Genomic DNA, 26064 nt, shown 5'->3' with positions numbered 1-26064 from the left:
CCGGCAGCTCCCTGCCCCGTTCCTGTCGATAGCTCATCCCTGAGGAGGAAGGAATGACCTGACAGAGGGTCAGATCTTTGAAAAGGACATTAATGACCCATTTCAGCCTAAAATCACCCCAAAAATGTGCTGGGGCTGGGGGAGCCCCTGGCGCCGGTGACAAATGACAGCCAGGCAGGAGCCGCCTGAAAGCAAAGCCGGGGAAATCGGAGGAGAAGGATTCTTCTGGCTTTGCATCATCACAGCCCAACCACATCTATTTTTGCTGTAGGCATGGCATCGAGCTCCCGTCACCGCTATTCCTACTCCATCCATCTCCCTGTGCCAGGGGAAGAGTGGCAGAGGGATGGTTTAATTGTCCTTTAATTGCCTTAAAATCCAGGGAATTCAGGTTGCTGCCCTTCACCCCCCCGCCCCAGCAAGGGATGACTGTCCCTGGGACACGAGGCCACTTGTCACCCCCCCAGCCAGTGTTATCGTGCACCTCACTCCAGTCTCCGATCACAGCTCGGATGTGCTTCCATAGGGATTTGGCTTTTGTTCTAAAAAGGAGAGAGGAAAATGTCATTTAACCTGCTGGCAGGTGGTGACAGCAGCTCCTGGTCACCTGAGGACACCCTCCAGCAGAGCCACACACCCTAGAGGCTGCAGGAGCTGCGTGCCCAGCTCGGTGCTCCAGTGTCTGGCACTGGTTTGGTGTCTCCTGGAGCCTTTCGGACAATGGGCTCACACACAGCGATGCCCGGTCGAATCTGGGTTGGGAAGGTTTGCACACTCTGCTTTTCCTAAAAAGAGCATTTATTTACTTTTTAAAAAATTAATATTTAATGATATCTTCTATTTATTAATTTATTACATTTTATTTTTTATATATATATATTAGAATTTATTTCTTATTTATTTTTTTTCCTTGATTCCTGAGCAAAACAGTTTCCCTGTCCCTCCTGTCCCTGAAGGAACTCCTGAAAGGTCAGGGGTGATGAGGTGCAGAGGGTTGGGGGTGCTGGGATGTCACCAGGTTCCAGGGCAGAGGAGAGTTGGGGGGTGAGGGAGTTGGGGATGCTGGGATGTGGTGGGTGCCAGGGCAGAGGAGGTTTTGGGGGTGATGGGCTGCAGTGGGTTCAGGGACAGAGGGGTCGGGGTGATGGGGTGTGGTGGGATCCAAGGGAGAGGGTTTGGGGGTCTTGGGATGTGGTGAGTTCCAGGGCAGAGGGTTTGGAGGTAATGGGGTCGGGGTGATGGGGGCGGTGGGATGCACGGCAGAGGGTTTGAGGTGATGACAGGGTGTGGTGGGTTCTGAGGCAGAGGGGTTAGGGGCGCTGGGGTGTGGTGGGTCCCAGAGCAGAAGGAGGGATTGGGGGTGCTGGGTTTGGAGGTGATGGGATCGGAGGTGATGGAGTCCGGGGTGCTGGGATGTGCTGGGTTCCAGGACAGAGGGGTTGGGGGCGCTGGGGTGTGGTGGGTTCTGGGGCAGAGGGGTCAGGGGGTGCTGGAGTGTGGTGGGTTCCAGGGCAGGGGAGGGTTTGGGGGTGACAGGGTGCGGCGATTTGGGGGCGTGGTGAGTTCTGGGGCAGGGGAGGGTTTGGGGGTGATGGACTGAGGTGGGTCGGGCTCACGGGGTGCGGTGGTTTGGGGGTGATGGAGGGAGCTGTTTTGGGGGTGCTGCGGTGCGGTGGGTTCCGGGACAGAAGGGCTGTGGGGGCACAGGGCCGAGTTCCCTCGGGCCCCCCCTGCCCACCTGCCCCCCCGCGGGGCGGCCCCGGGGCCGGGCCGGGCCGGGCTCCGCCCGCCGCTGTCGGAGGCTCCGCCGGGCCGGGGCCGGTGGCGCAGAGCGGGACCCTCCCGTGCCCGCGTCTGTCCCGCTCCCGGCAGGGGAGGAGCCGGGGGGGCTCCCGGGGAGGAGCCCGGGGGGCTCCCGATGAGGCGCCGGAGGATGAACCAGCTGTACATCGGCAACCTGAGCCCCGCCGCCACCGCCCAGGACCTCCGGCAGCTCTTCGGGGAGCGGCAGCTGCCCCTGCCCGGCCAGGTCCTCCTCAAGTCCGGCTACGCCTTCGTGGATTACCCGGACCAAAACTGGGCCATCCGGGCCATCGAGACCCTCTCGGGTGAGCGACCCCCCCCCCCCGTGCCCCTCGCAGTCCCCCGCGTCCCTCCGCCTCGCCGCCCCCTCCCCGGGCATCCCCCGGTCCCCCCTTCCCTCCCTCCTTTCCCTCCTTCCCTCCCTCCTCCCGCCCCGGCTCTTCCCAACCTCGCCTCTATTTTTCGCTGATTTTTTTGTCCGATTTTATTGGGAGCCCCCCGGGCGCGGCGCCCCCGGCCCCGCCGCCCCCCCGGCCCCCGCAGCCCCCCGGGGACCCGCGTACGAGGTGCCCAAGCCCAACTCCCCGGGGGCGCCGAGCGGGGGGGCCCGGGGGGGCCGGGGGGGGCGGGGGGCGAGAGGAGAGCCCGGGGGGCGCGGGGGGGTGGGATGCGGCGGGATGCGGTGGGGTGGGATGGGGAGGGCTGGGATTTGGCGGGTGGGGGGATGCCGCCCTCCGCCATCCCGGGGGGGATGCTGAGCGCCCCGCTGTCTCCGCAGGGAAAGTGGAGCTGCACGGCAAAGTGATGGAAGTGGATTATTCGGTGCCCAAAAAGCTCAGGTAACCCCGCGTCGTCACCCTCCGGACCCCTCCATCCCCGTCCTCCGTCCCGGCGGGACAGGGGGCGCGCCGGGAGCTCCGGGAACAGGGGTGCGGGGGATGGGGGGGGAGCCCCGTCGGTTTTACTTTCGCTCCGGAGCGCAGCGCGGGGAGGGGGGCAAGGAGCTCCCGGCCCACGGCCGCGTTCCCACGGCCGGGAACCCCCGCGGGTGTCCCCCACCCCACGCTCCCCACCGCTCCCATGGAAAACAGCCCCTTATTTAGCAGGAAAACACCAAAAAAACGCTCCTTTTCCCCACACTTTTCGCGGCGCGGATGGAGGTTTTCCCAGCAGCGGAGCCATCCGCGCCCTTAGGGGTATTATTTTAGTAGGTAATTAATCAAATTCCCCTTTGCAAACACCTCGTCCCCCCGTTATCCAGCCGGAGAACCTCCGAGCCCAAAGCATTCCCGTATTTAATCCATCGTGTCGGAGCGCGCCCTCTTATTTCCATCAGGTGCCCGAGGCCGGGGCGATGGGCACATGTGTTTCCCAGGGAAAATAAACCCCGGGACTGTGCTGCGTAGCCTCATCCCGAGGTTTATTCTCCCCCCCCCTCCTTCCCGTCATGTGTAGGGATAAAAGGAAGGAAAAAACACCCCAGGGGCTGGTCCGGGCGGATAATTTGCCGCCTCTCGGCGCGGGTTTGGCCTGGGATGGGAGGTGGTGGGGTCTGAATTTGGCCCGGGATTGCTGGTGGGGTATTAATTTGGGAATGACGGGGGGGTTGGAAATGCTGTTGTGTAATTGAGGCTTAGGGGGGGGGGAACGGCTCGTGCCCGGCATCACGTGTGCCGGAGTGGGATTTCGTCTTCAGCAGGGATCACACGCTCTCCACCTTCCAAACACCGCCCCAACGAGCCCCCAGGAAATTCCCAGGTGTGATATTCCTGAGCTAAAACCTCTGCTGCAGCCTCAGGTTGGGCTGCTGGTGACTTTGGAAGAGGGATGGAGCCAGGAATTGGGAGTTTGGGGCCATAGTACGGAGCCGGGGCTCGACCTTTACCATGTACGCAGGGGATGTAAACAAGGAATTCATCTTTAAATCCTCTGTCGGAGCTCGGGGGCTCCTGCTCTTCCTTCTAAGTTTTCAAATTAAAAACAAACAAGCAAACAAACAAAACCATTTAACCAGCCCAGAAATAAATACAGGTTTATTTTACATCGCTCTGTTTTCAGCTGGCTCCAAGTTTTCTATTCCCAAGTTTCTTCCTATTATCAAGATCTAATTTGAGGTGATATCTTTTTATTCCTGGCCCCCCCAAAAATCTATTCTGCTTTATATTAATATACCCAGTTTGGGGGGCTGTGCCTTGACTGGGGAGATTATAGATTTTCTTTTTATAATGTGATTTTTGGCAGGGAATGGGGCCTCACGTGGTTGTGTTTATTCCCCCCCCCCTCCAGTTTAAATCCAGTTTTTATAGTCGTGGTCGAGTCTTGGAGAGATTCTGGGATTTCAGGGAGTTAAATGGTAAAAATCCCCCCTGGTTATTTAAATGAATTTGGGGTTTATTTGGGTCAGGGAACCTGAGTCCCCCTTGGCTCTGATCCCTCGGCCTTCCTGCGTCACAGGGATCTGAGGAGGTGCTTCCCTCCACGCCCATCTTCACCTGGAATGCTTGATTTTTCCATTAAAATGTAATATAGATCTATTTTATCAATATATTTATATGCATGGAAATACAGTTGGATAAGGAACAGGCTGGAAAAGCCTGGGACATCTCCCCAGGGGAAGCAGGGAAGGGAATTCCTCGACAGGAGGTGCTGGGAGGGGGGTTGTTTCTGTTTCTCCGAAGGCAGGAATTAAATGTGACAGTGGTGGGAAGGAGCCTGGATCCTGCCCAGTCCATCAATTCCCTTCCCACGAGTTTAAAACCAGCCCTTCTGCTGCCATCCCAATAATTTGGGCTCCTCTAGGAAGGATCCAGCAGCCTCACAGTTGTTTTTTTCCCCCCTTGTTTATGTTGGATTGTGACTTGGAAAATTAACGAAAAAGTAATTTTTCTTTTTTAATCAACATTTAAAATTTTTAAATTATTTTTAAAATTGATTTTGATACTCAACAGGAGCAGGGAATACTTTTATTTGCTCGAGGCAATCCCACTCCAAGAGTATTTTGTATCCAGAGCATGGTGGTGAGGGAAGAAGAAGCATCTTCCCCCTTAGAGATTGGTTTTATATCCTTTTAAAATCTTTAAAATTCCTATTAATGGGAAAGAAAGATGCAAAAAAACGACTATATAAAGATATAAAGAAAGAATATTTTTAAAAAATAGACTTTCTGTGGGGAATGGGAAGTAAAACTCAGCCACCCCAGCACTGACTTTTAGACAAGGATTGGATAAAACTGAGGAGTTCGATAAGTAGCAAAACTCCATTTATTATCCCCAAACCAGGGAGATTTGGGGGGTTCTGGTTGCAAAGGTGCCTTTTAATTTCTGCTTCTGCCGTAATTTTCAGAGATGGGAAAGGAAAGCACGAGGGGGATGTGAAGAGGGGGAGGGGGAGCCTGGAAATCACTGTAATATTAAATATATCTATAAAATATGTATAAAACTCGGGTGCTTTTGCCCCGGTTAAAAGTTGCTGGAGGGGGAGCGATGCCGGTGCCTCCCCAGGGGCTTTGCTGGGGGTGATTTTATGGCATTTCCTCCTATTTCCAAAGGAATTACCCTTAAATAATTCTCTCTTGAGCAGCAATTCGGTTCTCGTTTCAGAGTGTTTTTGCTTTATTGATTATTTGCTTATTTTCCACCCAGCCCTTTGTTTTCCAGCCCAAAACGCTGGCGATGTTAAAGATCGGGGTGCACATCCAAACCTTTTTTGGTGCCCGCACGGACATCCCATCTTTTCCTGCCTTATTATTAATTGCTTTAATGAGATGTTTAATTAGGGGAGCGGAATTCCCGTGCACACCAGTTGCTTTGCCGGGAAAAGCCCCTGGAACCTCTCCACGCGTCTGGGAATGCACGTGGGGAGCAGAAAATTGAATTTGGGGTGCTCAGAGTGAGGCTGCTCTCAGTCCTAGTCCTGTATCCTAAACTGGATATATATTTTAACTTTCGGTGCCTTTTAGAGTAATATAAGTTAATAATTTATGGTTGTGTATTTAAAATATTTAGTGTCTTTTATGTAGGTACAAATAAAAGATACTGCTTGTATAAAGACACTATATAAAAGGCACTTTTTATATGTATTTTATACATATAAAAACATACTTCAAATATCTGTTTTATGTGTATAAAAATACGCTCCTAATATGTATTTTTATATGAGGGATGTGCACTAGATGAGCTTTAACAATCCCTTCCAACCCAAACTATTCCATGATTCTATATTTATATAAAATACTTAAATAAATATATGAAATTATATAAAGCACACGAAACATTGCTGTAGAATATATAAAATTTTTTATAAGACATATTTATATTTTTTAAAATAGACTTTATATATATATATATATTTTGAGAGAGAGAGAGACAGACGTACATACGATGTTGCCAGGGTGATGCTGGTCAGGTCAGGGATGGGAAACCCCCTCCTGCTGCCTGTTGGATGTGTACCCAGTTTCCCATAGGTCTTGGAAGCTGTTCCCTATGGAGCTGGCCAGGAGAATCCCCTTGGAGCTGGTCCTTTCCCAGGCTCCAGTGCTGGCTCTGGCTCGGGGTGACACCGTTTTATTTTATTTTATCTGTTTTCTGGTGTGGTTGAACTGGGAGCTGCTGGTGTTGGAGTGGGTTTGGTTTTCTTTTCTCTTGGGTCTCTGCTTCCCGCTGGGAATACGAGGATGGGAGTGGGAATGCAGGGATGCAGGGAGGGGACAGAGGCCATGCTGGCCATGCCGTAGGATCCTGGGGTTTTTCTTGGTACCGTGGGAAGCCAGCCTGGGTCTGGAGGCACAGGGAGAGACCAAAGCTGAAAGGAAAAGAATAAATGATTTTTTTGCCCCTTCTTTCCCCCCTGCCTTTGTTTTCTTCTCATTTCCCCCCACCCCTTCTTTTCCTCCCTCTTTTCTCTCCTTTTTTGCCTCCTTTTCCCCCTCTTCTTTTTCCTCCTTCCTCTCATCTTCTTCTTTTTCCTCCTTCCTTTTCCCCTTTCTTTCCCCCACTTTTTTTCCTCTTCTCATTCCCTCTTCCTTTCTTTCCCCTTCCTTTCTTGCCCCCCTTTTTCTTTCCCCCTTTTTCTTTCCCCCTTTTTCTTCCCCCCTTTTTCTTCCCCCCTTTTTCTTCCCCCCTTTTTCTTCCCCCCTTTTTCTTCCCCCCTTTTTCTTCCCCCCTTTTTCTTTCCCCCTTTTTCTTTCCCCCTTTTTCTTTCCCCCTTTTTCTTTCCCCCTTTTTCTTTCCCCCTTTTTCTTTCCCCCTTTTTCTTTCCCCCTTTTTCTTTCCCCCTTTTTCTTTCCCTCTTTTTCTTCCCCCCTTTTTCTTCCCCCCTTTTTCTTCCCCCCTTTTTCTTCCCCCCTTTTTCTTCCCCCCTTTTTCTTTCCCCCTTTTTCTTTCCCCCTTTTTCTTTCCCCCTTTTTCTTTCCCCCTTTTTCTTTCCCCCTTTTTCTTTCCCCCTTTTTCTTTCCCCCTTTTTCTTTCCCCCTTTTTCTTTCCCCCTTTTTCTTTCCCCCCGTTTCTTTCCCTCCCTTTCTTTCCCCCTGTTTCTTTCCCTGTTTCTTTTCCCCCCGTTTCTTTCCCTGTTTCTTTTCCCCCCGTTTCTTTCCATTTCTTTTCCCCCCGTTTCTTTCCCTGTTTCTTTTCCCCCCGTTTCTTTCCCTGTTTCTTTTCCCCCCTTTCTTCCCCCCTTTCTTTTCTCCCCTTTCTTTTCCCTCCCTTTCTTTTCCCTCCCTTTCTTTCCCCCCTTTCTTCCCCCTTTCTTTTTCCCCACCTTCTTTCCCCCCTTCTTTCGTTTCTCCCTTGTCTCCCTTTCCCCCCTTCCTTCTTTTTTCCCCTTCTTTCTTCCCCCCTTTCTTTCTTTCCCCCCTTCTTTCAGTTTCTCCTCCTTTTTTCTGTTTTCCCCCCCTTTTTTCCCCCTTTCTTTTTTCTTTACCTTCTCATCTTCCTCCCTCCTCTTCCCCCACCCTCTTTTGTTTCCTCCCCCCCTTCCCGTGGCCGGGCCGTGACAGATGGGCCGTTATTCCCGGCCATCCCTATTGTTAATACATCCCAGCTCCCGGGGCTGTGTCCATCCCGTGCTCCCGACCCTCGGCAGGTTGCTGGGCTTTAACAACAACGGATTTTAATTCCTTAAGAGCGTCAGGGCAAAGCCTGGGCTGGGAGGGAACTGGAGCAGCCTCGATGCTCTTGGCAACTGGTTGAAACTGGGGCAGCCCTTTAATGCTCATCCAGCCTGGCACTGATGGAGCAACTCGGGAAGATCCGCTGCTGGATGGGGTTAGGAGGCAGCAAAACTTGTCCAGGATGACCCTGATAGACTTAAAATATTTATATATATATAATGGCAGACACAAACCCAACAGCCACTTCCTTCCCTGCCTGGTCAGTGTGGCTGGGTCTGGAAAATTCAGCTGGGATGGAATTTGGTCCGTGCCTGATGATGGGAATCTTTTTTTGTAGGTGTTTTCTTCCCTGGGACAAATATTTCATAAAGCGGGCAGGGCTCCTGTTTGATTTCCAGCATGTTTTCCCTCTGGTTTTTCCCCCCAGTTCTCTTGAAAACTGATTTTTCAGGAAAGCAGGAGGTGCCAGACCGTGTTTTGTCTGCCCCCAGCACCGATCTGAGGTGGAAGGTGATAAAATCCCTTTGTGGCTTTAATGCAGTTAAGATACTAAAGCTTGAGTAGAAAAAAATTCTGCTTTTTTTAGGGCAGAGAGTGGTGAATATTATATTCCATAATATTAATTATATACCATTATATATGATTTTTCATGTTATTGTATTATCATTTTGTTATATTACTATATTTTTATTACTGTAGTATTATTACAGGGCTTATATTTAAGCCAGCTCAGTGAAATTGAGTTTCTGATTCCCAAATACTTTGGGATGTGAAGACCCTCTGGAGCAGGAGAGCAGGGGATGGCTGAGTGATCCATAGGAGGATCTAGGGAGGACCTGTGGAGGTTGAGCAGGGAGCTGGTGGCTCGTTTTCATTTCACACCTTCGTCTCATCTTTTTTATTCTCCTTCTGTGTCCCTGGATTTTGGAGGGGGTTGTTACCCACTGTTTCCCTGGCAGCTATGGGAGGGCAGGAAGCCACGCTGGAAAAGAGGGAGATGTGCTGAAAACCCCCCAATCCACCTGATTCTGGGGAACCCACCATAAGTTTTAAGGCATTTTCTGTTTTATTGCTTGATTTCAGCAAGTGCAGATCCCGGGCACGTGGCATGGGGTGATGCTGGCAGGTTTTCCTGGGTTTCCATCCCCTTTCCCTTCAGGATTGTGATGTCAGCCCCATGATTTTGCTCTGATGGATGCAGGAAATGACACACAGCTGGATTAGTTCCTGAGCCCACCCCACAGCCTCGCTCCCTCCTCGATCCCACGCGTGCTGCCCGTGCCCAAAACCTGGCTCTGGGACGAAGGAGATGCTCCCTCCTGGAGCTGCTGCCAAGCAGGACCTGTTTGGGTTGAATTTAGAAGGGAAAAAAAGCAGGTGAACCTGGTTTCTTTAGCTCTTGAAGCCAGTGCTCTGTTCCCACAGGGCACTTTGTCCTGGTCTGGGCACGAGGTGGGTGTGCAGGTAGGGCAGAGCCAAAGGGTGATACAGGAGGATCAGCTCTCCAGGTTATCCAAGGACAGCTCGCTGTGGCAGTTGCATCACACATTTAAGTGTTTTTCCCCGAAGTGGTTGTTACATTTATTATGTTTTTTAAATCCCCACCAGCCTGCTGCAAAACTGGTTGGGGGATACGTGGCTGCTGCCTCTGGTCATGAGCTCCTGTGCCGGGGTCCTGTCCCTGGAAATCAGTCCCCAGGTTTCGGGAGGAGCGAGGAAAATGAAACTAAAATAAAAATAAAGGGGGTTTCTGCCTCCAGATCCTCCTGGGAGTGGTGTTGGATGAGGGTGGTCCCTGCCCCAGCCCTGGGAATCACACATCCATCACTCCCATCAGTGATGACTGTCCAGCACTGCTCCAGCCAGGTGGGGAATTACAAGAGCCATAAAAAAATACACCCTGTGGGAATAATAACCTTATTTTAAATGGTCAGTGCTGATGATGAGCTGCTGGGAGTCCTGCCTGGGGGTGGGGGGAACCTTGGAGCACTATTTGAGTGTCTTTAGGTGCTCTGCATGAGCTTGGATGGACATTGGAAGTGGGAATGTTGTAGTGTCCTTTTGGGAAGTGGGGTTACGTGGCACCGTGCTGTGATCCTTCTGTTTGGGTGTTTGGGGAGGTGGGTGGCAGGCACAGAGGGGTGAGCACCACCTCAGGAGACTGGGCTGCTCTGGCATCTCCCTTGGCATCTCTCATGGCATCTCCCTTGGGAGACATGTAGGGAAATTACAGCCTTGGAGCAATTCAGTTCAAGGCAGAGGCTTCCCAGGAGTGGCCAGGGGACTGTGTGCAGCTGCTGTGCTGGTTTCTCTTGGATGAGCTCCCTCAAAGTACCCTCTATGCTGGGCTTTGGTGGCGGGTGAGCTGAGCCAGCTGAATCCCAAAGGGAGAGCAGCTCCTCCCTGGTCCAGCCTGTGGCATCCTGATGGTTCTCAAGCTGCAGGAGGAGGCTGGTTGTGGTGATGCTTTGGCTTGCAGCTGAGTGTGGCACCTTGGGATAAGGCCAGTGAAGGTTCCACCCATTGTTTGGGGCTTGGAAGGTGGTGGGAGTAACCAGGCAGCATGTCCAGCTCTCTCCAGTGGTTTGAGGCTCACTGGGATTTGCTCAGGCACAGCGGCCTCACAGCCTGTCACCAGGCATTTTGGGAATGGGATGCATCCCTTGGAGCAGGCAGGAGTTGAAGATTGCTGGTGGAATCAGGGTGTTGATGTCTTCTTCCATCTCCTCCTGCCTCCTGATCCTGCAGGATTTGGCCCAAAGCCCCTGGGTGCTGGTGACCATCAGCTGGAGCTGCTTCCCTGTCCCCACGTAGTGTTGAGGCTGGTGGTGCCTGTCCTTCCAAGCATCCTCCTTGAGCTCATCCCAGGGAAGGGGAAAACTTCATAAAATCAGCTTCCAGCTGCTGATCAGCTCCCAAAACCTGGCTGTGTGTGGGGGGGAGCTGTCAGGAAGCTCATCCTGGGTATTGGGAGAGCTAACATAGCTCTTTGGTCAGAGCTGACTGACTACAAGCAGGATTGGGAATGCTGATCTGGGTATCCCATGGATGAGCTCATGGCTTGGTTGGATCCTCCATGGATTGGAGTGTCTCAAAACTCCCTACTGCCCAAGCACAACCAGGCTGGGGAGGTGTTTGGTGGCTGTTATGCCATGGGAAGCCTTGGCAGTGGTTCCTGTGCATCCATTCCCCAAGGCTGCTCCATGATGAGCTTGGGAGTGTAACCATGGCCAGGTTGGGAGCACAGTCATGAGACAGGGAATGCTGTCACAGCCAGGTTTGGAGTGCAACCACAGCACTCCCACAGGTTGGGAATGCAGCCATGGCCAGATTGGGAACACTATCATGTCAGGTTGGAAGGTTGGGTGTGTTGGCCAGCTCCAAGAACATTTATTTAGGTTTCCCCAAGGAAAGCAGCCCCACGTTGCTGGGAAGTGGTGGGCATAGCAGGATACGTGTTTGGAGAGCCCCCTCAAGGGATAGCAGGGCTGGCTGTGGTGGGGCTGGGGGTCCTGTCCCCACCAGCCCCCAGCCCAGGGCAGCGTGGCCAGGGGTGTCCATGCATCCCAGCCTCCCTGTGCGGCCATGGCTCTGCAGAGGCTCCTTTCAGGAGGTTTCCTTGGAAACCTGACAGCCAGCATGAGGAGGGAGCATTCTGGAGACAGCTCCAGCCCCGGCAGGGTGACCGGGGCAAAGCTGGGAGAAGCTCTTTCCCTGGGGATGAGCTGCCCTGGCTCGGCGTGGGGAAGCGGGATGCTTCCCAGCTGCCCTGTGATTCCCAGAGAGGCTGTTCCCTCTGCTGTGGGGCACCTGCAGACCCTAACCCAGGGCTTTGTCTTTGCAGGAGCAGGAAGATCCAGATCCGAAATATCCCCCCCCACCTACAGTGGGAGGTAAGAAGTGGCTGATCCTAAAAACATCCCGTTCATCTCCCCCTCCATCAGCACGAGCTGTGCCGTTGGAGCACGTGGTCTGCCCGTGGGCCACCCTTTACCCTCCCAGTAACCCCAGGAGGGAGCATGAACTGGGCCCCAGCTCCTGCCTGTCTGTGGGTCATGGAGTTTTGGGGCAGCTTCGAGTGGCGGGGCATCTTTGGGATGGTGGGATGCAGGTGGGTGAAGGCATTTAAGCAGTTGGGCGATGTTGGAGGGTGTTTGTGGGGTGAGTGGGCTCTTCCCCTGCCTGTCTGGGGCCTCACCTGCCCGGTTTGCTGCTCTCCCCAGGTGCTGGATGGCCTGTTAGCTCAGTACGGGACGGTGGAGAACGTAGAGCAAGGTAAGATGGCCCAGCATAGTCCTCAGCCCTGCAAAATTCCCAGCGCTGCTCCCTGGCTCTGCCCACACCACAGGAAAAGGAAACCCACTGGGGTGAAACCTAATTATCCCAATAGTACTGGGCTGAACTGGTTTTCCTTTTGAACCCAAGCCCTGCTGGCAGAGGTGGGGCTGCCCATCCCATGGTGGGATGGCATGGGCCATCCATCCTCCATCCCCAGGGATTCTCCTGGTCCCTGGCCTGTAAAAACAAGCTGACTGTCGTTTGGGGTCCACTGATGGACTGGGGATGTCCAACCAGGTGTCCTGCTTGGATCCAGCTTTGGCACCTTCTGGTCTTGTTCCAGCCCTGTCCTTGTGCTGGGGGGAAGTACAGCAGTGCCAGGCATCCCCATCCCACTGTCCCCAGCTGTGTCCCCCCTCTGGAGTGTGCTGGGAGCAGCAGTGACCTCTCTCCCTCCCTGCTCTAACTGTCCTCCTCTTGCTCCCCCAGTGAACACAGACACAGAAACAGCCGTTGTCAACGTGACCTACGCCACCAAGGAAGAGGCAAAAGTGTGAGTGGGCTTTGTTTCACTTTGTCCATAATTTCACACCACCAGACTTTTTCCTGAGGAATCCCAGGCATCTTGTCTTCTGTCTAAGTTGTCCCACTGCTGGGTTGTCTCCTGCCTTCTCCCCTGATGGGAGATGGGGTTTCCTGTGGCCATCAGCCCTGTGGTTGTCCCTTCAAGGGGCCTTCTCTCCTTTTGTCTCCTGGACGTGCAATTCCCTTTGGACAGCATGGCCTTGGGATGTGTGGCAAAAAAGGAAGACAGGAGAGTTTCCCCAAGACAGCAGTGCTTGGTACTTCAGGATAAGAGGCTTTTTTGGATGGTGAAGCTGCAGAAGTCCTCAGTGGACGTGGATTTCAGGCCTGGCAAGGAACCGCTTGTTGTGGTCCATCCACAGCCAAAGTGGGATGTGGCAGAGGGAGGGAAGGAGTATGGTTGGAGCCACCACCACTTTGTGGGGTCATGGCAGACACCGGGCACAGCTGAGCATCACTGAGGAGGGGCTGGGGCATGGAGAGTCCAGGTGCTGCCCCCAGCCTTGTCCTGCAAGGAAGGGAGTTGGGGTTTCCTAAAAAGGGGCACCACGTGCTGCATCCCTCTCCCTGGAGCTGTGGTGGTTGCTCAGAGCTGCTCTATCACCTTTTCCATGTCCAAAAAGCCTGTGAGGCTGTTTCTGGGAAGTACTTGGCCCGGGAGTAGGTTCCCAGGTGAAGGGGCAGGTCCCCAGGCTGCCATCCCACCTCTGCTGGGGAGATGAGCTGTGTGCCAGCTCCAGCATCAGCCACATGGGAGGGGATGATGTCCTACCATGCTACAGGACTTGCTCCTCATGGGAAAAGTGAGGGGCTCTGGCTTCCCATGGCCACCTTCTCCAGACCAGGGAGGGAGAAGCTGAGGACTGGGGAGGGGCCATGGACTAGCAGGTTCTGGGGGTGCTGGTGGGGTGCCCGTCCCCGGGGAGCCCCTCAGCACCCTGCGCGTGTCCCTGCCTTGCAGAGCCATAGAGAAGCTGAGCGACCACCAGTTTGAGAACTATTCCTTCAAGATTTCCTACATCCCGGATGAAGAGGTGAGCTCCCCTCCGCCCCCCCAGCGATCCCGCCGCGGGGGCCACTCTTCCAGGGAGCAGGGCTCCTCCCCGGGGGGCTCCTCGCAGCCCAAACAGCTCGAGTTCCCACTGCGGATGCTGGTGCCCACGCAGTTTGTTGGTGCGATCATAGGAAAGGAGGGCTTGACCATAAAGAACCTTACTAAGCAAACCCAGTCCAAGTAAGTACTTCCAATGGTTTTGTTTCCTTCTGTAGGGTGCTGCAGGTCCCAGCTTGGGGTCTTCCCTGCACTCTGGGCTCTGGAGTGCCGGCCAGTGCCGATTCCTTGGGGTGCAGCCTTCAGGGGATGGTGGCAGAGCTCAAATCCTGAACCATTCTTGCTGGCCAGGGTGGTCTCGGTGCGGCAGGAGGGGGATGCACGTTGGAAAAGGCCAGGAATGAGTTCCTAAAGCCTCATGAAAGCAGCTGGGGATGAGGCTTTAGGGAGAAATGGCAAGTTTGGGGTTAAAATCCCAGAGGGGAATCCTCAGTGCAGTGGTCTTTGCCCTCGGGATTTGCTCATCAATGGGATCATAATCATATGGGATGAGCATCCCATATGGGCTAGAGCTGTTGTAGGGGGAAAGGGGACACCATGGGAGCACTGCCATGAGAAGGACAGGCTTTGTAACTGTTGGAAGCCTTTTTTTAGCAATTAACGTTTTTTTTTAACATTTCTATTTTCGGAAAAAAAGAAGGAAAGAACAAAAAGGGGGATTTGTCTTGCCAAAGTTTTCCATGTTTCTCTTGTCGCTGTCCTCCTTGATTTCACCGCTGATCCTCCACATGGTTTTCCTGCATGATTTGTTCCTGCCCAGGTGTGTTTGTGTCTAACCCAAAGCTGCCTTCTCCCATGCTCATCATCCCGAACCCAGTGATCCCATGGGACGTAGGACTCCTGTCCCATAACAACATCCTAGTTCTCAGAGGAGCTTTTAGAGGCAAATTATTTGGTAGTAGCGCGGCCGGAGGTAGGAAGACGATCCAGACCCCGGCGTTGGGTTGGCAGGAAGAGGTTTGTATGGAAAGGGGGCAGATGAGTAGGGAGAGAGGAGCTCTTGGAGCCCGGCTGGCCCTCGGGCAGGGCCGCCTGGTGGCTGTGAGCTGGTCCCTGTTGGCCACAAGCCCTTCTCCAGGTGAGTCCTGGTGGGATGAGCAGCAGGGGTAGCTGTGTCCCCACCACCCAAGACTGGAAGTTGCCCTTTCCAAGCCCTGAGCCTGGTGAAGAGTGGGAAGGTGGTGATTTCTCCTGACCACGAGGCCAAACGCTGCTACTTGGGGCAGTTTCTGCCATGAAATTGTCCTTCCTTATGGATTAGCTCCCTGTGCCTGCCCTGAAGACCTGGTGCCCTGGAGGAAGGCCGTGCTCTGTGCTCGCCCCCTCTCCTGACCTACCCACAGAGACCGTGTGCCACCACTTCCACTCCAGCCTTGGGCAAAGAGGACCTCAAGCACCCATCCTGGGCAGTCTCAGGAGACCCTTTCCTTCAGTTTGGGGTGTCATCCCACAGCTGTGTCCTTGCTCAGGCCACCCGGAGTGATGTCCAGCCCCTGCTCCTACCCAAAGCGACCTTGGGTTCTGGATTCTTCTGGTCACATCGAACTTCACCCCCCGGCTGCACACACAGTGATCCCAGAGATGCTCCTGAGCTCCAGGGGACAAAACTGTCCCCCAGCTGAGCCATCGTCTCCCACGAAGAAGCCCAGGCCAAGAGCCCACCCCACCAGATGACCTTCCACAGCCCCTGGAACTCAGTGAGGAGAGGACCATGGCTACCAGGATAGGCCTGCATGAACACCGTATTGTCCACCTGGAGAGGGCTGTTCCTCATGGCCACTGCTCCCTGAAGCATTCCCAGACCCCTGTGATGTGTCTTGGAGGCTTTTCCTGCTACACCACGGGCAAACCTGCCCTGTCCGTGTCCCACCATCCCTGGTCGCCGCTTCCTGCAGCTCCTGGTGATGGGGTGAGGGTGCTGAGGGTCCCCTTCCCCATCCTCCCGTTGGAGTGGAGCTGTGCAGCAGTGGCACTGGGATGTGCTGGAAAGTCCAGAGCTCTCCCTTCTTCAGCCCTTTGGGGTGGGATACGCCTTGAACATGGCAACCCCTTCCTGGCATCACATCTTCCCTCTGCAAAGGGAGCTCATGCCTCACACCCAGGTGTGGGATGGCTTGGTCAGCCAGAAACTTGGCTTGTACCTCTCTCTGGTGATTGTCCAAGGTCCTCATCACCTCAGTGCCTCCATTGAGCCCTTCCCTGGTGCTTGGTCCTTCTCCAGGGCAGAGGCTCAGTTGTGTCCCCACCTCCACCAGCCTCGGCTGCTCGTGGGTTCAAGGAGCTGCCTGGCTCCCATCTGTGGAGTTTGTTGGGATCCTCATGGGTTCCCCCTAACTGGGAGCATCACCTGGTCTGTCATTGCCTTGTGTGGTCCCTTGTGATGTTCTTGCCCTGTCCCTGGCAAAGGGGGAGACAGGGTGTCCCTGTGCCTGCTGGGAACAGATCCTGCAAACCAACCTGATGGAACTGCACAGCTGGGAGCGCCTCAGGGGTGTCACACAGCACACGGCAGGGTCACCATGGGCTGTAGATGTGACCAAGGGCAGGGAGAGCTCAGCAGTGCCAGTGTCCCCATCACCTCCTTGCACAGTCCACTCGGGCCCAGCCTCCTGCCTGAGCAGCTCTGGCTGAAGCCGCGGGAGATCCGGAGAGATGGAGCCTACAAAGGGGATCACACTCTGTTTTCACTCCCTACTCAACCCTTGGATGGAACCACTCTGAGGTCCCTTTGGAGCTGGTGGAGTTGGCTCTGCCCTTATCTCAGCTCCCCCAGCCTTACCTGGCTCACCCTCCGCTGCTCACGTTCCGACACGCTGGCTCAGGAGCTCATGGAAGAGTTGACCTGTGCAAACCCACCGGGACCCCACACCATTCCCCCACGGATGGGGGTGACCCTGCCCCACAGGCCTTGGCCTGGCACACACAGTGACATCAGGAGTGACCCCAGTCGGGACAGAGACCTCGGAGACGTGGCCGGAGGCTCTGCCGCGTCAGAGCCAAGCGCCAGTGGGATTCACCGAGGGGCTGAGTGGCCACTGCCACCCCTGCTCAGAAGATGTGGCCCTGGCTGCAGCAGTGACAGGGACGCACGGTGGTGGCCCGTGGCAGGACAGCTGCATGGCGTCCGTCATTCTGCGGCGGGAAGAGCGCGCGGCCTCGCGCGGAGAAGACGGAGAGGTCGCTTCCCCCTGCTCTCCAGGACGCGTGGTTGAAGTGCGGGAGTCTCCTACCCTGCTTTCCTCTCTCCCTCTCTCTCAGGGCCTTTGCCAGGTACGGTTGAGCGTGAGGAGCGAGCTGGAGGCGCGTTCCGCCTCCCCGCCATGAGCTGAGGGAGGACCAGAGGAGGAGAGCAGGTCCCGCCGGGCGCACGGGAGGGGCTGCTGCTCTCCCGAGGGAGGGCGTGAGTACCAGCGCTCTTGTTGACGTGTTGCCTCCGTGTCGGGACAGACGCTGCCCACGGGTAAGTTCTCTCTGTCCCGAAGGACGTGGTCGCTGGACAGCCTCGGGTGTTGTGCAGAGAGAGGTGGAGGTCGGAAGGGACCTCTGGAGACCCCTGACCCGGTCTCCGGCTCCGAGTGGGACTGGCATCAGAGAGGATAGGCAGGTGGCTCAGGGCTTTGAGCTGTTGAGGGTTTGTTCTGCCTCCTCGATGCATTGGTTGATGTTGTGACGCCCCTCAGCTCCCTAAAGGCAAAGCTTTGGGGCAAACATAGCCCAGGTCTGCTCCAAAGCACCCGAAACCAAACACGACCTGGGCTTGCATGAGCCAGGTGGTGGCAGATGCACCTGAGACCCAGGTTCACCCCAAAGCTTGAGCAAGTGTTGAAATGAGTTTTTCTCAGCTCCTGAGCTCTTGAAAACCTCTGTGTGCCACCAGACCCATCTCAGGGGGCTCCTCTCTGCCGGTTGTTTCTCCGTAGGGTCGACATCCACCGGAAGGAGAACGCTGGCGCCGCCGAAAAGCCCATCACCATCCACGCCACGCCCGAGGGCTGCTCCGAAGCCTGTCGCATGATCCTGGATATCATGCAGAAGGAGGCTGATGAAACTAAATCGTGAGTGCTGCGGGCTCAGCCAGACGGGCGGTGGTTTGAAACGGTGGTGGTTCTTCTGCTCCTTCCACCGCATCCGTAGTGCCCCTGCCTGGAAATGGGTTTCCTGGCCAGACGGACCTTTGGATTTTATTTTTGAATCCGTTTTAGAGCAGAAGAGATTCCCTTGAAAATCCTGGCACACAACAGCCTGGTGGGGAGGTTGATTGGCAAGGAGGGCCGCAACCTCAAGAAGATTGAGCAGGACACGGGCACGAAGATCACCATCTCCCCGTAAGTTCCTGTGACAGGACAAGGGCAATGGCTTCCCACTACCAGAGGGCAGGGATAGATGGGACATTGGGAAGGAATTCTTCTCTGTGAGGGTGGGGAGGCCCTGACAGGTTGCCCAGAGAAGCTGTGGCTGCCCCATCCCAAGAAGTGTTCAAGGCCAGGTTGGACAGGGCTTGGAGCAACCTGGGCTACTGGGAGGTGTCCCTGCCCATGGCAGGGAGTGGCACTGGATGGGCTTTAAGGTCCCTTCTAACACAAACCATTCTGGAATTCCATGATTCAGTGAAGTCCTGGTGAACCCCAAGCCACCTCCTTCCATCCAGCATGGGATGGGCTGTGCTAGAGCCAGAAAACAGAGCAGTTGTGTCCTTCCGTGTGCATTCCCATCCCAGGTGGACGTTCCTCAGCCCAGGTGGATGGTGGCGCTGGGCCAGGAGAGGGGGGGATGTGTGGAATCTGTCTCGGAGAGGAACCCTCAGCTTTGATTTGAGTTTTCCTGGGGCTTTTCTTGCCCCGGAGGAAGAATGTAACGGCGTGTCCGGGTTTCCCTGCGGCAGTTTGCAGGATTTGACCATTTACAACCCCGAGCGGACCATCACGGTGAAGGGCAGCACGGAGGCCTGCTCCCATGCCGAGGTGGAGATCATGAAGAAGCTGAGAGAGGCCTACGAGAACGACGTGGTGGCTGTCAATGTAAGCTCCAACCTTCCCCCTGGGATGCTCCCGCTCCACTGAGGTGGCCAGAAAAAAACTGGAGGGGAGAGTGTCAATATGTTATGACAAGGGTTGGTTGGCCCTCACCCATCACACCCACAGAGGGGTGAGAAGCCCAAAACCCCCACTCTGCCTTTCACACCTCTCTCCACCTCTTTGTTTTCCCAGCAACAAGCCAACCTGATCCCAGGACTGAACCTCAATGCTTTGGGCATCTTCTCCACAGGGCTGTCCATGCTCCCATCTGCCCCGGGGGCCCGAGGGGCTGCAGCTGCCACCCCCTACCACCCCTTTGCAGTAAGTGTGGGAGGCTTTGGGGTGTGGGGGTGTGTTCCTGGGGGCAGAGTGGTGTCTGGAGTGTCCTGCTGGAGCTGTTGGCTTTGGGTGGTCACTGGAACTGCAGGAGCCTTGAGTGGGAGCTCTGACTCTTGGCCATTTGGGGAGGATGCTATCATGGCAGCAGAGTGGAGAGGGCAGGGAATGAAGGTGGTTCCTTGGATTCAGCTCCTGGGAAGATCCCTGTGTTGTGCTGAGCTTGGTTTCACATGTTTAAGGACTAGCTGTCTCTCGGGGGTCAGTGTCTGAAGAGAGTGTGGAAGAACCTTGCGGGTGCTCTTCAGTCCTGACTCCAAGCCCACCACTGGGTTGGTGTGGGCTGGGTTGTGCCCTGTGGCTCTGGTCTTGATGGCCACCTGAGTCCCCTGGTGCGGTCACAGGATGTGCAGGGGACGAGCAGCCCACCCTGTGCATCCACCAACAAAGGATCACCTTGGATCCCTGCCCTGGCACGCAGGGGTTGTGCTTGCAGGGAGCCAATCTCCACCCCACCTCATAGGGAGGCATTTTCCTTGTTCTTGGGGTGCTGAGACCTGGGGAAGGATCTTCAAAACCCCTGAGGTCCCGTGTGGGCAGCAATGGTCCAGTGCCCAGAGACCACGGTGGCCAAAGTGCTGAGAAAGTCCATCCAGCAGCATCTGCAGAGCACCCTTGGGTCCCCCAGGTGCTGTGGGCTGTCTCTGTTAGTCTCTGAAGAGTTTATTCCAAGTTGTGGGTTGATTGACTTGTGCTGTTTTCTCTCCCTGGTGATGGCAGCAGCAGAGCGGGCGCAGGAGGACGGTGAGTGCCAGGGAGGGTGAGGGGGGCTGGTGGCTCTGGAGGGCAGCAGGAGGGTCAGTTGGTGTGTCTGTGCCAGCCCATGGAGGGGAGGATGCTCTCCCTGTATGCTGGGAGACATCAGCTTGTGGGAAGTATTTGTGGGTGTGATGGGGAGGGTCTGGGCAGGCTTCTGAAGGGCAGCGTTTGGTGTGGGGTCCTTCACCCCAAAGTTTTGCATGTCCTGTTTTAAGTCCCCCTGGTGAGGCCAAGAGGAGCAATTTCCTCTTGGAAATCCACCCTGTTTATTTATAGTAAGACAAAAATGTGGAGGTCTAGAGACTGGGCAAGGATGGAGGATGAGAAAGGAGCTTCACAGTGAATGGGGGAGGCTGAGAAGTGGAGGCCACTCTGGCTGGGTGGGAGATGACCTGTTGATGTCCCCCAGAGTGGGAGGGAGTTGTGTCTGTTGCCAGGAGAAATGTCTGATGGATCTGAGACACAGAAGAAGTTGAGTTGGGTTGGGGTGGGTTGGGTTGGGGTGCTGGCACACAGTCCTTCCTTCTGGCCATGGAGAGGCCCTCTGCTTTCTCCCTGCTCCCAGCCTGGGTATTGGGAGAACATCTTCAGCCTTTGCTTTTCCCTCTCTTGGAACTGGAGAGGGACAATGGGGGTGGAAATCAGAGCCAAAGCAGACGTTTTGCTCAGTTCTCCCCAACTCCCACCTTCTCCACAGGGGACCAGTGGTGGTTGCAGCACAGCCAAGAGGCTTTCCAGGGTTGTGGCTGCTCCATCAGCAGGACACGGCCAAAAAACCAGCAGTGGGGAGGAACTGGGGTTAACTGGGAGCTCCCACCGCCTCCCAGCCCCTTTGTGCTGGGCCAGAAGCACAACATCCAGGCTGTAGCTCACCCTTTTACACCCTTGGGTGCACCCAGGGTCTCAGAGGCGTCTCAGGGGGTGAGAGGTGGTCCCTGAGTCCCCACCAGGCTCATGGTGGTGGCACACTGCTCTTCTCACTCGTACTAGGGGTGGCTGGGATGGGTCTGGGAAGGGACTGGCACCTTGGGGACGTCACTGATGTCACTGACCCTGTTTCCTCTCCCACCACAGGGCTCCTCAGCCTACGTGTCGGGTCTGTACGGAGCCTCTCCGGCTGGCGCCTTCCCCCACCAGCACCCTGTAAGTGCCCCTTCCCCATCAGCACCCCAAAAGTGCCCCAGCACCTCCCTCCATGAGGTCTTCACTTGAGCACCTTGGGAGGGGGGGGGTTGTGTGGCCAGGGCAGGCAAAAAACCAAGGTGGGTGCCAGCACCTCAACCCAACCCAACTCCCAGAACTTACCCAACTCAACCCCCACCAACCCAGCTCCTCCTCAACCCTGGCATGCTGGGGTGGGGAGGCCACCCCCTTATCCATCTGATCCCCTGACCCTCTGACTCCTCTGTGCCCCTTCCAGCTGCCGGAGCAGGAGGTGGTGAACTTGTTCATCCCGACGCAGGCGGTGGGGGCCATCATCGGCAAGAAGGGGCAGCACATCAAGCAGCTGGCACGGTTTGCTGGTGCCTCCATCAAGGTGAGCAGGGCTCTGCAGGGGTTGCCCGGGGCCTTCATGCCTCAGTTTCCCCTTCCTGCTATTGAGGGCAGAGAATGGGAGCCCTTGGGGGGTGGTTTTACTCCCCAAATTAGTAGAAACCCAGTCCTGCAGCCTGGTTGTCACTCCTGCACAGGTAGGGGGATGTCCTTGCACGGGGGGACATCCCATTTAGGGGAGGTCTTGCCCGAGGAGGGGGTCCCACTCACACTCCTTCCCACTCCCTCCCAGATCGCCCCAGCAGAAGGTCCGGACGCCAGCGAGCGGATGGTGATCATCACGGGGCCACCCGAGGCTCAGTTCAAGGTGTGCTGGCTGTGGGGTGGGTGCTGGGTGAGGACATGGGCAGGGACACAGCGAGGGCATCCCTGCAGTCCCCGCTGTGCTGCCACCCTCTGAGTGCCAGGGGGGCTCATGGCTTGGGACCACGACTTTGGTGCTGGTGGCACATCATCACCCATGGGGATGGAGGGCACGGCAGGCACCGCTGGTTTTACTTCCCTTCTTCTGTCCCCTCTGCAGGCCCAGGGACGAATATTCGGGAAGCTGAAAGAGGAAAACTTCTTTAACCCGAAGGAGGAGGTGAAGCTCGAAGCCCACATCAAGGTGCCTTCCTTCGCCGCCGGCCGCGTCATCGGCAAAGGCGGCAAGACGGTAGGTGGGGGGTGCAGGGGTGCTCCCACCTGCCCCAGTGGGGCAGAGTTGGGCGTCCCCCATGTTCCATCACCCTGTCCGGGTGCTCCGTGATCCCAGCAATGTCTCAGTCCCTGGAGGTGGCTCTTCGTGGTGGCTGAGGGGGACAGGGTGTGACCCACGGCATTCCCAGTGCCATGTGCCGGCTCAGAGCCAGGGGTGGCACTGGCAACGGAGGATTTTGGCTCTTCCACGGCAAAACCTGGATCTGTGTCCTTTTCTCCAGGTGAATGAGCTGCAGAATTTAACGAGTGCAGAAGTGATTGTGCCGCGGGACCAAACCCCGGACGAGAACGACGAGGTCGTCGTCAAAATCATCGGGCATTTCTTTGCCAGTCAGGTGAGGTTTGGCCGCGTGGCCGTGGCTTTTCTGGCATTCCCATCCAGTTTAAGGAAAGCCACCAAGCAAAGCATTCATTCCCTGAGCATCCTGCTGCCCCGATCTGGGAGGTTTCTGGGCAGTTTTGGTCACTGCAGTGTAAGAAGGATCTGAAGCCATCAGAGAGTGTACAAAGGAGGCAGCAAGGATGGGGAAGGGCCTTGATTTGGAGCCGTGGGAGGACACTGAGGGCACTTGGTGTGTTCAGCTGGAGGAGACTGAGGGGAGACCTCAGTGCAGTTCCAACTGCCTGGGCAGGGGCAGAGGAGTGGCAGGGACTGAGCTCTGCTCTGGGGGACCAAGAACAGCACCCAAGGAATGGCTGGAGCTGTGCCAGGGCAGGCTCAGGTTGGATCTCAGCAAAAGGTTCTTCCCCCAGAAGGTGGTTGGGCACTGCCCAGGCTCCCCAGGGCAGTGGGCACAGCCCCAAGGCTGCCAGAGCTCCAGGAGGGTTTGGATGATCCTCTGGGGCACAGGGGTTGACTCTTGGGGCTGGGCCTGTGCAGGGCTGAGGGTTGGACTTGCTGATCCTTGTGGGTCCCTTCCAACTCAGTAATCCTGTGAGTCTATGAGCAGCTTGTTTATGAGGCCAGAAATTATAAAGGAGGTTTGGCTGCTTTAAAGTTTTCCTCAATTTAGCCAAAATCTGTCTTGCACACTGGGTGGGAATGGGCTCTCCCATCCCACCTGGGTGCACATACCCCACCCTTGGCTCCTGACTGCTGGGGGGTGACACCCCAAAATTGAGGCCATGGAGCAATGGAAGAACAAGCTAAACCCCAGCTTTAATTACAGCCGGGCTTGTCCTGGGGTTAAAAGCTGGCAGGTTGTGATGCTGTCATGGCTCGGGGAGGGGGGCAGAGCTGCCAGTGGTGCCCCCTGACCCCCATTTCTGCCTCCCCCCAGACCGCCCAGCGCAAGATCAGGGAAATCGTGCAGCAGGTGAAGCAGCAGGAGCACAAACACGCTCAGGGAGCCGCGGCCTCGCAGCAGCACAGCAAGTGAGGCTCCCGCCAGCACCGCCCGACGAATGTAACCCCCCCGGCGCCCCCGGACCCCCAGCAGGGCAGGGCACAAACCAAAGACCCCCCCGGGCCCCCCAGCTGTCAGCCGGGAGGGGCACGGGGAGGGCTCCCTCCACCCCGCAGCCTCTGCCTTATTCCATCGCCTCCCCCGCCAACGCTCTCCCTCCAGGTGGACTAACACAGGCAGAGAGAGGGGATTTGGATTTTGGAATTTTTGGGAATTTGTTTGGGATTTGTTTGGGATTTGTTTGGAGTTTTCCCCCCACCCCGTTTCACCCAGGAGGGGCTGGCCCGGCCTGGGGGGGGCCACGGCGCTCGTTAATTTTAGAATTAATATATCGGTAACAAAACTAACGCCCCATTTTTAAGTTTTGTAAGGTTTTGGGTTTTTTTTTAATTATTTTTCTTTTTTTTTTTTTTTTAATTTTCAGGGGGAGGGGGCTCTTTGTTTTTAGCAAAAGCAGGCTTTTCTAGAGGTCTAAGGGCAGGAGCTGGTCCATTGGTTCTCTAATGCACCGTAGAGCAGCAGAGCTGTAGGATTGCCAGCAGGGAAAAAAATTATTAAATAAGTGTTAAAAAACGATTTTTGAAGGGCTTTGAGAAGAGCAGGGCCTGTAGGAGTCAACAGGATTCCCCTTGCCTCCTGCAAGAGGAATCTCTCCCTCACCCACCCTTTCCTCTTTGCTTCACAGACTCCAAAAGTGGGGGTTGCATCCGTTCTGTCCCCCCTTTCTGTCTGTCTGTCCTCTCTCCATCACTGCCCGGCACTGACATCCCTGAAAAACTATGGGCAGCACCAGCCCTGCCTGCTTTGGGCTGGGAAACGTCCTTGTTGCAGGGAGAGGAGGGGGAAATGGGTGGAGGAAAAAAAAAAAAAGTGGATTTACAAAAGAGGTTGCCAGCCCAGGGGCTGGAAAAACCAACCAGCAAAATTAAAAATAATTTTTTGAAAAAATTTTTTAAAAATATTTTTAAAATTAAAAAATATCCCCAACGATCCCCCCAACACACACACACACACAGACACACACAAAAAAAACTACCTCAGGTTTTCGTACCTCAGCACCTTGCGCTTGTTGCCCTTTTAGAGATTTTTGTATGCCTTGTAAAACTGAGAGTTGGAGCATTTTTTTTTTTTTTTTTTATTTTTGTAATAAAAAAAAAAACGGAGTTGGAAAAATGATCTCGACCAAGTCAGCTGCGAGGTGGGAGAAGGAAACCACCCACCCACCCCCCCGCCGTGTCCCAGAGCTCTCCCGTGCTCTCCTGCAAGCTGAGGGCCAGTGGCCGTTCCTTCGGAGAAAGCTTGAGAAATGGTTCGAAAAGGAAAAAATAAAAAACAAAAAGGGAAAAAAGAAAAAGCCAAACGTAAAAAGTAAATTTAAAAAAAAAAAAAAGGGTTTAAGCAAATCCAAGCGACGGGTGGAAGCAGCGGAAGCACCAGGCAGGAGGAGGGATGGGAGCCGAGGTGCCGGGGGCTGCGAATCCGCGTTTTCCTCTGCTGCAAAGTGTTGTGTGAAAACCAACCCGAGACACCGACAGAAAAAAAAAGAGAAATATATCCAGCTAACCAGAGCCTGAGCCTGCTCTCCGTGATTTCTTTGGGATCCCTCGCGTCGGGCACCGCTGGGGGTTCCCCCGTGGATGCCCCATTTCCCTGCAGGTGGGGAGGGAAGGGGTGGGTGTGGTGGGATTTTGGGGAGGGGGGGGGTGTAGGCATTGCCACGTGGGAGTTGCCATCATGGAACTACCTCTGCATCCCTGCACATCGTTGGCAAAGCCAGAATGGTGGAATATCCAACGAGGAAAGGTTCCAGACGGGGCTGGGATGTCCCTGGGTGGCAGGGGTAGGGCTGGCTAGGCTGAGGGGGCCACAGTGAGAGAACCCCCCTCTGGGCTCTTCCCTCCCACCCCTCCAGCACCAGGGACACTGCCTTGGAGAGGGCAGGCTCTGGTGTCACCCTAAAAAACCTCAGAGCACCAAGCCCCCACCCCAAACACCTCTGCAGGCATCCTTTTGTGTTTGCCCCCAAAAAAGGAACAATTCATCCTCAAACCTGCAGCCCTGAACAGGGAGACCTGAAGGGAAGGGGAAAGGACACCTAAAACATTCAGAGCTTGGATCTTCTGTGTCCTTAGGGAAGATAATTATGCCCAATTAATTATTTGTAAGGACAAAACATAACCAATCGCCTTTGGAATCGTTCTCCCTTTGGAGAGCCTGAGTTTGTGGCAGACTGAGGCAACCAGTGTGAAAGAAAAGATGGATAAAGCCCCTCTGCTCTTCCACAAGAGGATCTCCAGGCAAGGAACAGCACAGGGATATCCCCCAGAGCCCAGGAGAGGAGACACCCCCTCC

At 55.1% G+C, this 26064-nt stretch overlaps 1 protein-coding gene across 2 annotated transcripts; it reads left to right on the top strand.

Moving 5' to 3' along the window:
* The first annotated feature begins 1794 nt into the window (after nucleotides 1-1794).
* Nucleotides 1795-25364, top strand: IGF2BP2 (insulin like growth factor 2 mRNA binding protein 2). Of its 2 annotated transcripts, none has more exons than XM_051781793.1 (17): nucleotides 1795-2108; nucleotides 2582-2642; nucleotides 11754-11802; nucleotides 12133-12184; nucleotides 12677-12740; nucleotides 13734-14006; nucleotides 17804-17938; nucleotides 18086-18208; nucleotides 18766-18901; nucleotides 19091-19219; nucleotides 20018-20038; nucleotides 21128-21196; nucleotides 21474-21590; nucleotides 21840-21914; nucleotides 22131-22262; nucleotides 22528-22641; nucleotides 23587-25364. In XM_051781793.1, the coding sequence occupies exons 1-17, from the start codon at nucleotides 1919-1921 to the stop codon at nucleotides 23683-23685; spliced, it is 1839 nt and encodes a 612-aa protein (XP_051637753.1). In that variant the 5' UTR covers nucleotides 1795-1918; the 3' UTR covers nucleotides 23686-25364. The 2 variants fall into 2 exon arrangements, with proteins under 2 accessions (XP_051637753.1, XP_051637752.1); XM_051781792.1 differs by having other exon boundaries at nucleotides 20015-20038.
* Nucleotides 25365-26064: the final 700 nt, after the last annotated feature.

Source organism: Manacus candei, unplaced genomic scaffold, assembly GCF_025592945.1.
Source record: "Manacus candei isolate 608988 ecotype Guabito, Panama unplaced genomic scaffold, ASM2559294v1 h1tg000015l, whole genome shotgun sequence".
Lineage (NCBI taxonomy): Eukaryota > Metazoa > Chordata > Aves > Passeriformes > Pipridae > Manacus > Manacus candei.
The sequence above is the reverse complement of the archived record's forward strand: the minus strand, read 5'-3'. Positions and strand labels throughout refer to the sequence as shown.

What these genes read in the sequence shown, in the direction of transcription:
- IGF2BP2 (XM_051781792.1), top strand. Translation starts at nt 1,919, where the DNA reads ATGAGGCGCCGGAGGATGAACCAGCTGTACATCGGCAACCTGAGCCCC. An exon ending in GGCCATCGAGACCCTCTCGG is followed by an intron (nt 2,109 to 2,581) that starts GTGAGCGACCCC and finishes CTGTCTCCGCAG; the next exon opens with GGAAAGTGGAGCTGCACGGC. An exon ending in AGAGCGGGCGCAGGAGGACG is followed by an intron (nt 20,039 to 21,127) that starts GTGAGTGCCAGG and finishes CTCCCACCACAG; the next exon opens with GGCTCCTCAGCCTACGTGTC.